The 18,594-nt window shown below is 42.8% G+C and overlaps 1 protein-coding gene across 3 annotated transcripts in view; it reads right to left on the minus strand.

Annotated features, from left to right (window-relative positions):
* The window catches only part of RCOR3 (REST corepressor 3), an 80,448-nt gene that overhangs the window by 31,757 nt on the left and 30,097 nt on the right, over positions 1-18,594 (minus strand). The window contains exons 3-9 of one of the 3 annotated variants that reach the window (XM_073628421.1): positions 17,557-17,634; positions 15,906-15,958; positions 14,509-14,670; positions 14,209-14,333; positions 11,537-11,615; positions 6,351-6,569; positions 5,456-5,533 (exon numbers count right to left, since the gene is read on the minus strand). In XM_073628421.1, the coding sequence (XP_073484522.1) occupies positions 5,456-5,533; positions 6,351-6,569; positions 11,537-11,615; positions 14,209-14,333; positions 14,509-14,670; positions 15,906-15,958; positions 17,557-17,634 (794 nt within the window). The other 2 variants (XM_073628423.1, XM_073628422.1) reach the window with 2 other exon arrangements.

The raw sequence follows: 18,594 nt of genomic DNA on the forward strand, positions 1-18,594 counted from the left end.
TATATAGTGTCATTGTTGTAAACTGCCTTATTTCTGTGATCATTCAATTTCTATCATTTAAACAAATGTTTAAGTATCCACATGTGTTGACTCCTCCCAATTCTCAGGTACACTAGTTGGGGCCTGCCTACGCTTCTAGATTCCAATGTAAACGCTTGTGAAGCCCTTCCTGAAAGTTTCCTTTCAATGCAGTATGGATGAGGTTCCCATCGGGGCTCCAATATACTGCCCATATTTTGGATTACCAACAACAACCCTATCCCCGGGTTTGAGGGGTAAAAGATCTACCACACGTTTATCTAAAAGGTTCTAGTGCCACCTGCTCAGCTTTCATTAGTCGTTGCCAATACTTCTGCACCCTATTAGCAGGTGAACGTTTAGGCACAGGTTCAGGTGTATCCAAGAGAACATCCACAGGTAAATGGCTACTTCATCCGCACATTGAATAAGAGGGGCATATACCCTGTGGCCTTTTCGAGAAATTATATATATATATATATCTTTATTTTACAACATAACATAGAAATATGAAGATACAGTTACTTCAAGGTGTAGAAATGTCATGAACACAGTGTGCAATCATAATGAATGAGCTACACAATTGAGATAAATTATCTTGTAAGGGCACTTAAAATTTAGTTTGAACTAAAATGGAAAAGCAAAGAAAAGAGAAACAATGAAGGGAAGACACTTAGGTGGTCAAGAATAGAAGAAAAGGAGGTTAAGGATGAGGAGAGAAAAACGGAACATGAACGAAGCTCTGGGAACGAAAAGATGAGGAGGTGAGCTGACAAGGGGAAACACCAGAGACAACTGTCTGGGGGGTCTCCAGAGGTGCCCAGGGGATCTCCAAGCCATCCCATTGGTGGATTAAGGTGGTACAGTCACAGAACTACCATCAGGTAATTACACCCTTTTAAACAGTTTGGTTGTAGGTCCAAACCATATTGCCTACATGCTGCAGCCATCAATCGCGAGTTTCTTGCTCCAAGGTGTGAATCTTGCAGAGTTGGATTCAAGCATACAGATTTGCCACTTCTTTGTGGATGGTACAGAGTGGTATACCACTTGCGATTCAAAATTAGGACCTTGACCAGACAGAATCTGTTTCAGACAGGCATAGGGCTGTACTACGCACAAGTCCAAAAATACTTTGCCATGGTGACAACGGTCTGATCTCGTTTGGGCATCACAATGGCAAATTTGAAAAGGTCATCAAAACACCGAAGTATAATGATATCCAGGAGGATGTCCAAAGGATGTCTCTGCCATAGTCAGAAAGTCCTTGGTAAGCAGCTCAAATGTTTCAGCTGTTGTAATCTTGAGGAGTGGTTTGCTAAGCCTGTGCTATATGAAGAGCACAATTTCAGCACTCCTGACAAGTTTGTTGAACTGATGTTAATAACCTCCTTTGCAAAATAGCTCAAGCTCTGTCAGATTAGATGGAGAGCGTCTGAACAGCAATTTTCAGGTCTTGCCAAAGATTCTCAATTGGATTTAGGTCTGGAATTTGACTGGGCCATTCTAACACATGAATATACTATAATCTAAACCATCGCATCGTAACTCTGGCTGTATGTTTAGGGTCGTTGTCCTGCTGGAAGGTGAACCTCTGCCCCAGTCTCAAGCCTTTTGCAGACTCTTAACAGGTTTTCTTCTAAAATTGCCCTGTATTTGGCTCTATCCATCTTCTCATCAACTCTGACTAGTTTCCCTGTGTTTGCTGAAGAAAAGCACCCCCACACCATGATGCTGTCACCACCATATTTCACGGTGGGAATGGTGTGTTCAGGGTGCAGTGTTAGTTTTCTGCCACACATAGCGTTTTGTTTTAGGCCAAAAAGTTCAATTTTGGTCTTATCTGACCAGAGCACCTTCTTCCACATGTTTGCTGTGTCCCCCACATGGCTTCTTGCAAACTGCAAACAGAACTTCTTATGGTTTTCTTTCAACAATGGCTTTCTTCTTGCCACTCTTGCATAAAGACCAGATTTGTGTAGTGCACGACTAATAGTTGTCCTGTGGACAGATTCTCCCACCTGAGCTGTGGATCTCTGCAGCTCCTCCAGAGTTACCATGGGCCTCTTAGCTGCTTCTCTGATTAATGCTCTCCTTGCCCGGCCTGTCAGTTTAGGTGGACGGCCATGTCTTGGTAGGTTTGCAGTTGTGCCATACTCTTTCCATTTTCGGATGATGGATTGAACAGTTCTCCATGAGCTGTTCAAAGCTTGGGATATATTTTTCTTTATAACCTAACCCTCCTAGTCCTACTTCTCCACAACTTTATCCCTGACCTGTCTATTCCTTGGCCTTCATGATGCTGTCTGTTTACTAAAATTCTCTAAAAACCTCTGAGGGCTTCACAGAACATGTGTAGTTTTCCTGAGATTAAATTGCATGCAAGTGGACTCTATTACTAATTAGGTGACTCCTGAAGGCAATTGGTTCCACTAGATTTTAGTTAGGGGTATCAGAGTAAAGCAGACTGAATACAAATGCACACCACACTTTAAATTTTTTTTTTACAAATATCTGAAACAATTTATCAATTTCCTTCCACTTCACAATTATGTGCCGCTTTGTGTTGGTCTATCACATAAAATCCCAATAAAATACATGTCAGGTCACCTGTATCCAGGTGACAGATGCACCCCGTTGGGGTCAGGAGTGCACCGCTATGATAGTGGACCCTAAGGCTGACTGCTGCAGATGGAACTCGGGGTGGTTCAGGAAGGCAGGTCCCGTGGAGCACCAACACGGATCCTACAGTGAGTTAGAGCATAGATTCCCCAGGGCGTGGAGTCTAAGAGCCAGTTGGTGTTCACCAGAGCCTCTAGTGGTGAGGATGGACTGGGCTGCAACTGGCTCCAGGTCGCGGCCCCCAGGGTCTCCCAGCTCACGGTAGGCTACAGGAGGATGGAGAGGAAACAGCAGCCCAGGACAGTAAGTAATAGTAAGGAGGTAGCCAAATGTTGGGGCGACTAGCAGACAAGGATAACAGAGAACACGCCAAAAGTCAGGGTCACAGGCAAACAGGGATAGTCGAGAACGCGCCAAAGGTCAGGGTCACAAGCAGACAGGAATAGTCGGGAACATGCCAAGATCGGTAACAGAGACAGAGACAAACTTAGAGCACACGGCAAACAGGAAGCCAAACACACAATATTGCACGGCAAGGCAGGCTTGGAGAATACGGTGTTAAATAGTGGTTCCTGTTGAGGCTAGGGTGGAGCCACACAGAGGGAAGATTACTTAAGCATGCAGGTGTGAGAGTACAAACTTCAAGGCTGATACACAGACCAGGTAAGAGACAGACAGGTCATGAATGTATTACTGCAAGGTCATGACAATACATTTACATTTTTGGCTGTGAAATGACAAAATGTGGAAAATTTCAAAGGGGTATGAATACTTTTTAAAGGCACTGTAGCTTGCTCTTCCAGATTTTTTGTTTAAGAGGGGACAGCCACATATTTCTTCCAGATGTTGATCCCCACTACCCTGTGGTCATTCCAAAAGATATTGGGACAAAGTATCAACGTTACTGAGTAACCATTCCTTTAAAGTGGTTGTAAACCCTTACAACACACTTTTTGCTACAGGTAGGCCTATATTAAGGCTTGTCTGTAGCTACCCTGGATATCTCCTAAACCTGAACAGTTTAGGAGATATCCCCTATATTTGCATGTACCGACGTCATCGGCACTGAAGCAAACTGAAGCGATGGCACGTACGTGCCGTTACCGGTGGCTCCCACGCGCATGCGCAGGAGTGACATCTTCGCGGCTCCGGCCAATCACAGCGCCGGAGCCCGCGATACCCAGAAGTGACTCTGGGAGCGATGTCGCCGGCCGGAGCATTGAACGAGGACCTCTGCGGGGGCTTCGATCTAAGGTAAGTAATACATAATGAGCGAGTATGCTATGCATACTCGCTCATTATACCTTTGTCTTGCAGGTTTTCTTTTTTATTTTTTGGGGTTTACAACCACTTTAAGCTGGACACACACCATACAACTTTTGTTGTTTGATTTCCTTTAGATTTACCTTCAACTATGTACTGCAAGGGCCTGCCTGATTGCATATGAATGGAAAGGGTTTAGGTTTGACCTCATATTATATGGTTTTGGTAAATCTAAAGCAAAAAATCTAAAGAGAATTGTATAGTGTGTATCCAGCTTAAGAGCCATGTCTGGGACAAAATGAAATAGTTCCTGCAGGTTGCCCATATTCCACTTGTCAGCAATTCCATTTGACATGTCCTCTTCGTCCACACCACCAAACACTTCTGATCTGTGTTGGGGTCCCTGTGGACCCAGTTCTCGTTTAACAGCAGATACTTCTTGGTCAAATCTCTAACAGCACTTTCGAAAGTGAATATAGGAGAGGGAGCAGCCTCTTCCTTCTTCAATTGCCGTATGTCTCCCTTCGTGACCATCACATGGGCTTCCATCTCCTCCTGCTCTCGAACTACTGTTTCTTCAAGAATAGCAATACCAATGCTTCCGCTTTAACATCGTCTTTCAGCACCCTTTTCAGGGGACCATGCAGAAGCAATATGAGTATGGCTCTAATCACATTGCCCTCCAGCAAGTTAATTGACAGATCTCAGGGGTGTGTCATGGACACTTGAAACAAGCAAGCCATACTCTCCAGCCTTTCTGCCTAATCTGTCAGGGGAATGTTTGTGCCATTATCACTGCCAAAGCTGCTCCCAATGGTACCATGGTAACAACTCAAGCTGCACCCACTGTTGAGGATAGATTTTTCAATCCTGCCAACTGTTAGCGTGGACTCGTCTGTATACCCGTAAATTGGGAGGAGTCAACACATGTTAATATTCAAACGTTTATTTTGTAGGAACTGAATGATCACAGAAATTAGCTTTTGTCCCCATCTGTCACTTTTTCTGGACAGTTCAGTCTGCATGTAAAAGTAAAGTCAAATATAAAAAGGCATTTATAAGATTGTAAGGTATTCTATTCGTTTGTACACTCTCATGAGCAAGGCCCCCCTAACATTCTTGTATTGAATTGTATCAGAACTGTACTGTCTCCCTTATATTGTAAAGCTCTATGTAAACTGCTGGTGCTATAAAAATCCTGAATAACAATAATAATAATAATAAGAAGAAGAAGAAGAAAAAATAATGGAAACTTCTATAATTACATGTATAAACTACATACAGTTAACAGTTTTTTGTTCATAATAATTGTGCTTACCAATAAAGAATTACTGCATCTGATTATTACATGCAACACCCAAGCATACAACATTTAAAAATCCAGAAACATATACTAAATATTGGGTAATTCAGCATATACCCAAATAAAAGATGTACATGCAATACATCCATGCATTTCTTTACTTTTCTGAGCAGCAAAGATGAACTTACAATTTCAGTAAAAACTCAAACTTGAGAGAATAATATGGAGGACATAGGCTTTCTGCTTTACCTCTGCTGGTTTGAACTCCTCTATCCCACCATCCAGCTTGTGTTTAAGTGCACTGTTTATCTGCTTAGCATTCTGAACCTTGAAATGTAAGCAAAAGCTGCATTTAGCAAATCAATTGTAGAACCAGTATAAAGCATTACAAAAAAATATATATATTAGAATTTGTTTCAAATCTTTATGCTTGTTACCTTTTTTTCCCTCCAGGTTTGTTGTGTCTCAAAAATGTAAAAAAGGAGAACCTGAGAGAAATGCATAAACATAGCAGCACCAGACTGGTTTCAGAATAACTTGTCAGCACATATTTCTTGCTGCAGAATCTTTCACCCCACAGGTGCTGAGCCCTTCCAAGCCATTTACTTTGGCCACCATTTCCCCAAATTTAGGCACACCTATGCCTATCCACCTTGTATGAAAATACCAAAACTTACAGACAGGTCCTTCAGATACTGCATGGGAGCTGCCCATGGGAAAGTGGAGAGGGCCCTGGAATTAGAGAATCTACAATGAGAGGTATCTGCTGACAGTTAACTTCTACTGTTGTTACTGTAGTCGCTGTACTAGCAAACATGAGCCTTTTATGGTCTGCATTTATATTCAAAAGCTACTGGTGAGTCTGGAGGGGATAACAGACAGTGAGATATATATTGGCATATTGTACAGACTGGAGCTATCTGCAGTAAGTTACGCACAGTCCAAGGAGTTGAGCAGGCATAGTATAAAGAAGGGGTAGGTAACCCTGGAGAGGTGGGTGTGAATATGGAAGAGATCAAAGATCATCGGTGTGCAATGTAAATGTAAATTTCACTGTAAATTCCCAGGATACCGAAGCCAACATTTTTCCCTAAATGAGTAGTGTGAGTTTAGAGCTCACATTAAAAAAAAAAAAAAAAACTACCTGACGTTTTAATGATATTAGTTCCATGTCCAGTTGCCGAAGAATAGTATTGGCGGCATTGGGGCTACATGACACAGCTACAACATCCTCCTTGCTTATGAACATGCCCTTCGGAGGCCGGCACTTGGACCGCTGAGAGTGGTGGCGATGCTGCAAACTTTGGTATTCTCTTCTGCCAAGTGCAACTTTTACTGGCTGAATACAGGAGTCTGGGGTCGCCTGGAGAAAGGAAAAAGATATACATTTCCAGCCATAATTAGCTATTGCCTGTAAACATAAAAATGGTAACGTTCTAGAAAATTATGTTACCACAGAATGGCTGCTTTCTCAAACTACATATACATGTTGCTCAGGTGGAGTTACACTTTAACCACTTCAGCCCCGGAAGGTTTTAACCCGTTCATGACCAGGCCATTTTTTGCGATACTTGCCTGAGCCCCATCTCTGTCCAGCGATGTCTAAGAGTGTCTCGGCCATCCGAGATTCTCCTCCTGATTGGCTGAGACACTGCAGCCGCGCCATTGGCTCCTGCTGTTGTGATTCAAGGTCAGTTAGCCAATCAGGAGAGGGGGGGCGTGGCTGGGTCACGGTTGTGTGTCTGAATGGATGCAGGGAGCTGAGACTCAGCTCAGATGCCCCCATAGCAAGCTGCTTGCTGTGGGGGCCATTAGACAGGAAGGAAGGGCCAGGAGCACAATGAGGGACCCGTGAAGAGGAGGATCGGGGCTTCTCTGTGCAAATCCATTGGACAGGGCTGTTAAAGCGGGAGTCCGGCGACCAATCTTTTTTTTTTTAGGTCATTGAGACACTTTGCTAACCTCAAAATAATACTCACAGTTTGGGTGTAATATTTCCGCCTCTGTCTGTTTTTGTACTGAAGAATAACTTAAAAAATGTGATGCTGGCTGTTTCAATCTTGCTTGTGGGTATGTGAAGCCCACAAGCATTGATTTCCTGGATGCGGTGAATGCTGTTCGTTCACACCTTGTTCACACGCATGATCATTGTTTTCGCACTGAATCTTGGGAAGCCTGACACTAAGCTCCCAGGAGACAGTGCGGCGCCGTGGAAAGGCAATAAACACGCCTACTCCCATGGGAGGAGAGACAGGAAGTGCCACAATAAAGTACAATATAAAGGTAATTACAGCGATAAAAAAATTTTTCGTGCGGCATTTGAACATCTATGCAATTAACTGAAGGGGGTAAGATTAAGTTAAAAATTTGAGTGGAACCCCGCTTTAAGTATAACATGTTTGTTATTTTAAAAAGAAAAAAAACAAGACTTTGCAATCACTTTAAAAGGCACAAGAAGACTTGTGACACTTTGAGACTGATGGGTCCCACGGGACCCATGGGACTGTCCACGCCATTCTCTAAAACCCATATGTGCTCCTTGAAGGAGCATGGAGGACTAGGGGAACCAGATTTTTCAAAATAATTATCTCACAGCCCATTTGTGACACTTAGCCTTATGGGCCAATCTACTATTCTACAGTGCTAGAGAAACTATGCAATGAGAAGAGAAACACGGGCACCTCTAGGTTAGAACTGTAAACATTTTAATGAGATACAGGTGCATTATCCACTTGCATGGAGATTAAGGAAGTAAGGCACGAGTCCATCCACTGGCGTGGCGTTCACTGCAGAGCGGCGTTCTGAACAGCTGATTTTTTTGCCTGTGGGGGAGAAATCCTAGCCAGCAGATCTCTGGGACCACGGCAATGGAACCGAGGCTTGGATCAGGCCGATGGTGAGGGCTGGAATGCGGCGCCGGGCGTGATGACGTCACTGGTGGGTTGCGCCTGTGTTTCTCTTCTCTTTGCATATCTGAAGTCTGCTTTCAACTCCCCCCTCAAAGGCTGCAAAGGTTGTTTAAACTGCTAAAGTAATCTAAACAGGTCTCCCCTCTTCATCTCTCCCCTTCCACATATACTGAGTATCCACTTCAAAGACTTATTGATGGACTAATGTATTAAATGGCATACTATTTAGAAGCGCCACTACCCATTTTTTTTGTCTAGAGAAACTATGGATAGCCCTGGTACACCCAAACTTGATGCTCTAAAGCTTAACCACAACAATCCCAGAAGTGGATTTATTTGCCTCCATGCAATTTACAAAAAATCTCTTGTGCAGATCTTGGGACATACCGTATATACTCGAGTATAAGCCGTCCCGAGTATAAGCTGAGGCACCTAATTTACCACAAAAAACTGGGAAAACTTATTGACTCGAGTATAAGCCGAGGGTGAGAAATGCAGCAGCTACTGTAAGTGGAAAAGAGGGTCAACAATGCCCATCTGCAGCTGCATGCCTCCCTGTGTCCACTGCATACCTCACTGTGTCCATTGCATACCTCACTGTGTCCATTGCATGCCTCCCTGTGTCCATTGCAGCCTCCCTGTGCAGATCTGCCTACCTCACTGTGTCCACTGCAGCCTACCTGTGCCGATCTGCAACCTCTCTGTGTCCATTGCAGCCTTCCTATGCTGATCTGCAACCTCTCTGTGTCCATCCATTGCAGCCTTCCTGTGCCAATCTGCATACCTGATCAATGTGTCAAGCAGACGGCGGCCATTCCAGTGTACAAAAGCCGCGCCTCCTCCTCGTCCTCGTCTGTGATAGGCGGAACTCACTTTCCCAGCAGTCAGTGTTCAAGCCTATCACGGACATCCTCTCATCCTCTTCCATGGGATGAGGATGAGGGGATGTCCATGATAGGCGGAACACTGAACACTGACTCACTGCTGAGAAACTGAGTGTTCCCCTATCACAGACAAGGACGAGGAGGAGGCGCGGCTTTTGTACACTGGAATGGCCGCCGTCTACCTGCATGACACGCTGATCAGGTAGGCAGACGGCAGTGACTCGAGTATAAGCCGAGAGGGGCACTTTCAGCACAAAAAAAATGTGCTGAAAAACTCAGCTTATACTCGAGTATACACGGTATATCACTTGGCTACCCAGCAATCTATCATGACATCATTCTTTTTCACAACCCGGAAACTGGACAGTCTCACCTTCCACATTATTGCAGCCTGGAAAAGCATTCCTTTTTAAATTTGGCCAAAGCACCAAAATATTACTCCCCTTTCCTAATGTATAGGAAAAGTTTTAAAGCCTTTGTGTTGAATTCTATAGTTAGTATCTGCAAATTCATAGCTTCGCCCCATCTATCAACAAAGATCAAACATTTTCAGATCATCCAAATCGGCCCGTGCTGATGGCCCACCTCACACGGGTCTTATATCAGCCATATATAGGTTTCTGAGTATCTATTCTAGGGGTTTTGAAGAGCGAGAAAATGCACACTATGGATCTCTAGAATCCTTTGAAAGCTTTATTCAGCGATCACATCGCTACAACAAATAGCAACCTTTCAGAGCCTCGCAGGACCCCTTCATCAGGCATGTGACAAAGTGTGATACAGAACAGAAAATATTTAAAGTACCATCCACCAATCAGCAGGGTAGATATTGTGTTCTTCCATATATCCAACAGACAGATTCATGAATGAGGGGGCGGCAGAGCTGTCCATGGCTGTGCCATGAATCCGAGCATATTACATTCCTTCAAACGCAAAAAAAATTACTTTCGAGTACTAATTGCAAACACTGTCAGATATTCACATGGGAGATTCTGGGCTGATGATTTGGATGGGAAGTACCTCACTGCCGTCAAACTGGCTTCATTTGGTATGCTTGTATGTAGGGACAAAATGTCCAGAGTTGCCAATTTCCAATTTGCATCAAATATCAAGGATCTCTCAGGTTTATCCAAAAAGTCACTTGTATCCAAAAGTGAGGGTATATCCCCTCTTAGACAGTGGCCTATTAAACATGTGTCCCTACAGAAAATTTCCCTGACCTCTTGTTCTCGATCTGGAGATAACTGCAAAATTTTAGGTTTCCCATCACTTTCTGTCACAGAGACTAATGGTCATTTCAGGGGGAGCAGATACCTGTCTAATCCAGGTATTTGCTCCCACTTCTGGTCAAAGAGCACTGCAGAATCCTCCTCCGCCTCCCCCCCCCCGCTGTCTTCTGGGAGGGACACAGGTCCCAGAAGACAGCAGGGACCATTCAGAACACGCAGCGCGACACGCATATGCACTGTAGGAAACAGGCTGTGAAGCTGAAAGGCTTCACTTCCTGATTCCCTTACTGAAGATGTCGGCACCTCTGTCTGGAGCCGAGGGACGGGTCGGATTTGGGTGAGGACATTGCAGGCGCCCTGGACAGGTAAGTGTCCTTATTTTAAAAGTCAGCAGCTGCAGTATTTGTAGCTGCTGACCTAATTTTTTTCTTGCAGGCGGAACTGTGCTTTAAGAGTTACTCGCCACCAGTTGCCCCACCCACCCCCTGCCTGCCCGCCCCCAAAGACGCCCACGTAAATTATCTTATTTATCACAGTCAGGTCAATGAAATATGATTGCAGTTATTTTTATTTTTTGCTTATTCAGAGTAATTACAAATTATACTGAGGGTGGGGCGGACAGGGCAGCCATCAGAAATTTTGGGGCCCCTTACACAGCTTTAGGCCTGGATGCCAAACCCAACAAACACACACAAATCTGGCCCCCATGTACACAAACATCCCCTCCCCTCACTTATACACACAGACCCTACTTAAAAAAGGAGGTCTTCCTAGTCCCAGTTCATTTCCACAAAGCTGACATGTCCCTGAGACTCATAGAGGAGCTGCAGCCATCACGATCCAGAATACAGTACAAGTGTGCACATGCAGGAAGCAGCCACAGGTAGCAGTAAAGTGCCCGATGTGAGCAAAATAACAGAGAGCAGCAGCTTCCGACTCTTCTGTTGTGAATGAATGCATAGAGAAAAACAGAGCAGCCAAGCTAATAGGAGGAGGAGAAGGGACGCCGCCATCTTTCTTCCTGGCAGGTGTGCTCCACTCGCCCTCAGTTTATTTCCACTCACCAAATGCGAGCAGAAATTTTTAGGGCTGATATACAGTATATATTTATGCAGTATACTGAGAGAAGTCACCGATATTTCTTGGGACAATGTAATAATAGCTGGCTAAACAATAAGCTCTTCAGACCTTTTGACAAGGTTTTCCATTAAGCAACCTGGTTATTAAAACTTAGTAAGTAGTCCACTTTACTTACTGGAGTCTTGATTTTTTTTTGGGGGGGGGGGGGTTTATAATCAATTTACTTACCTCTTTCTTTGCTTCTTTTTTAGGATCATAATCGCTATCATTTGCATCCTTAGGACTTGCAGGCTCCACATCTTCATCACTGAGTATAAACAAAGTTTTAGTTTGGTCCATCTTCCTACGCATGATTCACACAACCATGATACAACCTGACAAAATGATGGTTTAAATCAAAACTCCAGGCACAAAGCTGTTCAGCCAATCATATGAATCACTAACCTCCACCACACTGCACCGCTAGTCAGGTGAAAGCACATATTCTTGGTTCAGCTTTAGATCTTTCCATTTAGCTCAATGAGTGGTGAATTATCAGTGCTTCTAATTATGTCTGATTCCTCCTGCATTGAAGTATTGAATTGAATTGTAACTGTATTGTTTGCCCTAAGGCTGTAAAGCACTACGTAAACTGTTGGTGCTATATAAAGCCTGTGTCATAATAATGTTGATTCACAGTCTAAGGCCTCATGCAGACTAGGTATCAAAAACGCTGCTTTAAAGGACATTTCAAATTTTTATTTTTCAGACTCTAAACACCCCTCTATGTTAGCATAGGTGTCTATGCAGACATAGGCGTTTAGAGGCAGGGGCGAATACAGACAGAAAAAAAGAAATGCATCACTTACGGTTCAGAAGAGGAGTGTTTCAGCAAAAAGTATGCCCAACACTCTAAATGCGCAGTATTTAGAGCTTGAGAATTCATGCATTTCAATGGCCAGAATAAATTAATATTCTGGCCAATGGAATGAATGAACGTCCAAACGCTTGACTCTCGTAAGCGCATTTCTTACACTGCTTTTCTCCTGCCAGGAAAAAGGATTCAGAAGATCTGGGCAAACACTCGATTTACATTACAAGTCCTTTGACAGGTTCCCATATATATGTATCTTAACTGTTTGCATGAATACACTTTTCAGGAACATGCAAGTCATTGTATAGTATTTGGAATGTATATCTGAACACAATCAATTCAAAGGAAATCTCTACTGATCTTGCGACCTACTAGGAATACTACTTTTCTATGGCATCAATATGTTCTCAGTCTCTGACCTGGTGTATTTGCAAGGTACAAAGTCAAGAGTGAAGTCAGAATGCCTAATCTGTGTTCATGTTCCAAGTCAGCGGCTAAAACTACTAAAATCACTGAACCAGCAACAACCAGACAACTGGCATTTTCAGGAGGGGTCAACAGCAGACTCTATATTCTCTGAGTGTAGGTTTCCTTTAATGTACACAATTTTACCAACATTTTTTCACTGTGGATTTTACGGGTAAGATAAGCGACAGCCAAATGCTGTATTTCCTGCAAAGTGCACAATCCACTAGGATCAATCCACATATTGGCATTGCAATACATGTATAAAAATATTTATTGCAAATATAATACAATATAAATCTGCACATAAAAGAGGAGCTACAGTCGCCGACCCAAAATTTAAATAAAAAGATAATTGGGACACCTATCATATGCCTCATTTAATATGGCTTCTGTGTTTTTTGTTTGCAGTTTTTACTTGCAAAAATTCTGCAAGATCTTGTGGTCATGAAATTCTAGCAGCAACCATTGCTTGTCTGGCCATCTGAAACCGGCGCCCATACACTTCCTGGTTTTCATGCAGCTGGCTACCCAGCATGCCCTTAATGTTCTTGCTTTTGTGCGGTGAAGATACTATAGTTAGCAGGTTGCCATAGCAACAACAGCACTGGCGGAAGTTTCCTGTTATTATGGTAACCTGTTAAAGGGGTTGTAAAGGTTCCTCTTTTTTAAAATTTTTTTAAATAACATCTTCTGGGGTCGCTTGGCGGCTGTCTCGGCTCCTCCCCGCATCAGCTAACCCCCGTTCTGGGAAGAGCTCTCCCAAGGGGGTTAGCTTGCGGGAGCGCACCCGTGATACAGTCGGCGGCTATAGCCGCCGACTGTATCACTTGGCCCCGCCCCCTGGCATGCCGTGTCATTGATTTGATTGACAGCAGCAGGAGCCAATGGCTGCGCTGCTATCAATCAACCAATGAATGAGCTGAGAAGAGCCGAGAAGAGCCGAGAAGCCCGGTCGAGAAGCCAGCGCGTTCACAACGTGGGACTTTCAAGGGATCAGGTAAGTAAATGAAGGTGAATGCATTAAAGTGAAAAAACATGTACCTTTACAACCCCTTTAACACCAAAACTGGAACCAAGCAGAGGAAAGTGTAAGGGCATGTCGTCCAAAAAAGGAGGATGCTCATTGATTTCTGGGATTGATGACACAGTTATCCCAGGGAGTCAACAGGACATCCTTGAGGACGTAAATTTCCGCAGCAGACTGGCCCGGAAGCGGTTTAAACCATTCACCCATAAAATGAGGTTGCCACTAATAGTCCCTGTTTGGACCACAATCAACCTCAATTATGGCTGCATAATATCTGATCGAAGAAACCAAGTAACTAGGATGGTGCTGGAAGCCCCTGCCAAAATACTCATTACAATTTGGTTGTAAAGTGCATAAGATTTGGTGATGAGGCATTAATAGACCAAACATTATTATAATATAAACAGTGGTCCAAGGACCAAACTATTTTTTTTTGCTTACAGCATGAACAAAAGGAAGATCAGCAGAAATGATTTGAAGTGAAGTGATTATGAGGAATGACACAGAGCATCATTTAAACATATTAAAGTTGACAAGATCAGTGGACAATACCTTTCTCCATTGTTGTTTTTACTGGCCAACTTCCGTGCCTGTCTGTCCATTAAACTTGTCCGGGATCGTGTTTTTTTCCATGAATAGTAGTATTTCACAAGGCTAGCTATTGTTTTATCTGGAAGCTAAAGTAAAGAGTTAATTTAACAGAGATTAAACAAAAAGTTATACTACATACTGTACTTAAAATATTTTTAGACTCTTTTACCACTACGTATATTATACGTTAGGTCTTGTTATATGAAGTCATCATACGAAGATAGAAAGATGATATGAAGTCATCACACTGCAAAGTCTTACCATTTGTTGAATCCTATGGAAACTCTTCCCATGGAAACTGAATGCTTGTTCAAAGAGAACTTTGTCTTCCACTGTCCATTCATCAGGGAAAGGTGTAAAGTTGGGCAGGTCAGCAAGGGATTTTTCAATGTTGTGCTTGTGCCAGAACAGCATGCCGAGGGCCTTTACAGGAAACACAAAGAACCTTTAATAATTCAGGCCACCTACCTCAAACTATGCAGGCATTAAAAGAGAACTCTTGTAAGAACAGTGTATCTTGGTCGCATGACAGATTACCATTTCAAAATGTAAACTACAATGCTTTTGGTAAAATCCAGCTTAGCTGTATGGTGTCTCCTTAATCTAACTGCCATTCACAAATGCAGAGATTTCGCATTAATTCCTAGGTTTATCACACCTCCTCCTCAGCATATTACAGCTGAGCTGGTCTAACCCAAGACATTAACACTCAAGCTTCATTTCATCTGATCCTCACTGCTAACATTTTCCAAAAAATAAAAAACCGCCTTATAAATACTTGTTTTTTTCTAAGTGGTCATGTGACCCCAAAACTCCGCCTCATCCCCCTCTTCTGTCTGCGGCTGGCGGACGGGACTCTTCGCCTCGACAAGGAAGGGAGCTTTGGATGCTGGTGGGATGACGTCACTGCTACGGGGAATTCAGAACTGCTGTTGGAACTGTCAAAGTACACAGCGCTTAGAAAAAACATAAAAAACAAATTTTCATAAAGCGACTTACTGGAAAATGTAAGCAGAGAGAATCAAAAGGAAAGAAGAAGCATAATTTCTACTTTAAAGCAAAAACTTAGCCATGAAGTTAAAATATTATTAGCCTATTAAAAAGATGAACTAAAAAAAAAAAAAAGAAAAAAAAAGGAAGCTCTTGTGGCAATACTCATCTTAAATTTAGAGTTGTCCCTTCCGCCACTAGATGTATTCAGTCTTCCAGGTTGAGTGACGGCAAGCACAATGCAACCCACTTCCTCTGAGGCTACCATGGCCCCTCCCTCAGCCAGTGACTAAACAATGAAGGAGAAGCAGCAAAGTGATGAGTTTATCCCTGTATCACTCCGCCTATCAGTATGTTTCTTGTCAGCACATGAACTGATTGGCTACTTGTGCTGCTTCATCCTCTCACACTTGAGCGTAATACAGGGACTTCAAGAGGCTTATTCCAGGTCAAATTCAGGTACTTACGCTGCTTGTATTTCAAAAATACATTTAATGATGTTATTAATGAATGCAAAGCTGCTTTAATTTGTGTCTTTCACATCTCCTTGGAGTTGGACTTTAACCAATATAAGGCGGCTCATCACATCACAGAAAGCTGCAAACCAAACACAAAAATAAACACAAAATACTTACAAATCAATATAGCAAACACAATTACAAACATACCTGTTCCACGTTGTAGCCGTGTTTTTCTTTTGCGATTGCGATATACTCATCCACTGTTTAAAAAAATGTACACGTTTAGATAGTACCAGTATATGAAATCATAGCACAGTAGAGCATTGCCTTTCAAGGGCACAACATTCTCCAGTCTTTGACAACCTTCCCTTAAAGGCATTGTACACTTTCAATTGTTTTTGTTGTTGACTAGGTATTCGTGTAGTTCTATTCCCAGTGTTTTTTTGTCTTCCTTACCTTCTAATAATTGGCTCACATGTTGTGGCTGTAGTTTGTAGTGTCATTGCTGATTGATTCCACTATGTCTATATATTAATTCGCCTAGATTGGCCCTACTAATCAAGGGGACAGCCAGCTTCTTGTTTTGGGTCACAATTCATGATTCACCATTTTCTCTGTGTTGCATCACAAATGTGGGAGTGCGAATGCAATGAAAACACATATTTTCCCTTCATTGCTCGGCCTGCTTGTATTTGTGTCAGATCTAATTACTACGCCTGAAGGGCACTAGACAGAGACTGTGGGATACATAGTTTCTTCACAGGAAATTTTAGTTCTTACATTACAGACAGAAGTCATACATTAACCTGTGCAGTGTCATGATGCCACATGTCCAATGTTTGAACACAAACAGAGAGTGCTGATAAAGGAATGTGAAGATTTAGGCCTCACGTGGCAATACGCACCACGCGTGTTTGGCTGCCATTCATTTTCAATGGCACTGAAGCGCAGTGTGGTTTTTCCGCAATAAATCGTGCAGTAAACCGCATCCCGTGAGGCTTGTCACCCTGAAAGCAGCAGGAGCTTCTTTTGGGTGACAGGCCTTGCGGCAAAATTCCAGTAATGAAATTGAACACCGCTCAAGGTGTGTATAACATCCAAGACAGAGGTCCCCGCCTGGCTCGCCTCGGAATTCAGCAGGAACAAAAAAAAAAAAAAAAAGTTGATGGCTGCACACTCCGGATGGGCGTCAAAACTTTATTGTAGCATATCAAAAGGCTAACTCATAACAGCACTGTGAGTATGAGGAGATGAATGCTGAAAGCCTTACAGCACAACTGAACCACATTTAGGTGCCATTGAAAATAAATTAAAGGCAGTTGAACACGGGTGGTGCATATTGCCATTATTATGGCATGATTTGGGATCAAGATTCTAAAACGCCAGATGTGAACTGGACCTTACTCTACTATAGGCTGCATGTACAGCGCAACAAATGACCCCATGAAATTACATGATCAATGCCCAGGAAGATTTAGAATTCCTTTAATTAAGGAATGCATGATTTTCAATACTGCCCTCTAAAACAATACATCAGCTTTCAAATGTACCATAACAGCTCATATTGTATGCTTCAACCATTTCTTGCCACTGCCTCCCTCCCTAGATCTAAATCCTGGAAGGTGGAGGCAGGTAATCAGATCACGTGGCTGCTGTGATTGGCTGTCACATGATCGGACATTCCTGATTACAAGTATGCGTTGGGAGATTTTTTATGTCACTTTAGTTACTGTGCTGGGAGAATGCAGTGAGCATGCCCTCAGCATGTGTATGCTCACTGGGAACAGGCTAACTTGTAGGTCCTGACAGAAAGGCAGCTATGAGATGCTCAATTTAAAAAAAAAAAAAAATTACTTACACTTCAGATCTGGTATAATATGATAAGGAGACCACACCAACATTCCTCCGCTGTCCTTATCTGTATACTTTGTAGCGCCTTTAACACAAAAACACATAAGTGATAACATCTTTCTCAATCAGTAATCTGTACAAATATAATTTTACCAAAATCAGCAATTCTTCTGACATACTAAAAACACAACCGTAAGAGATTTATTCATATAGCTCTGGATGAAAATAAAGAGAACATCACAAAAAAAATAAATAAAGACGTAACAACAATCAGAAGGGTGGCACAGTGGCTTAGTGGTTAGCACATACGCCTTGCAGCACTGGGGTCCTAAGTTTGAATCTTGACCAGGACACTATCTGCATGGAGTTTGCACGGGTTTCTTCTGGGTACTCCCATTTCCTTCCACACTCCAAAGACATGCCAATAAGTTAATTAGTTCCTGTTTAAATTGGCACGAATATGTGTGTATAACTTGGCTATGGCTATGTTGTTGCACATGTGTTATCACATTCTGCGTACCGGTTCCACGCCTGAGCAATTAGGAGGGGGTTAAGAAAACACGTAGCGACCTACCTTTAGGAACATCTATGGAAAAGGTCTTTAAGTGTACAAAACATGGTTGCCCATGTGGTACAATGTATTGCAATGCTTGCCTTTTTTTTGTGATGCATTACAGAGTGTTAGAACACACTGCGAAAAATGGAACATGCCATTTTTTTTCAGCACAAGCCAATACAGTGCATTAGTGTGTAATGAAGGCATACAACACAAGACAAATTGCCTTGTTCTGCTCAATGCTACTGGTGTGAAAGAGTCCTCACTCTTGTACACCATTTTAAAGTGCAAAGCTCAGATCACATAGGCGGTGCTCACCTCCAAATTAACGTAGCGACTGGAGGGCTGAGTTCATATTGCCGTGACCACAACCAGTGGCAGCTGGTACTCAATATTTGGGGGGGGGGGGGGGGGTGCAAACAAACAGCAAAGTACTGAAAAAAAAAAAAAAAAACATCAATTGCAGCTTTACTGTGCCCATCAAAAGCA

This window comes from Aquarana catesbeiana, linkage group LG04 (assembly GCF_042186555.1).
Source record: "Aquarana catesbeiana isolate 2022-GZ linkage group LG04, ASM4218655v1, whole genome shotgun sequence".
NCBI classification, from domain to species: Eukaryota; Metazoa; Chordata; class Amphibia; order Anura; family Ranidae; genus Aquarana; species Aquarana catesbeiana.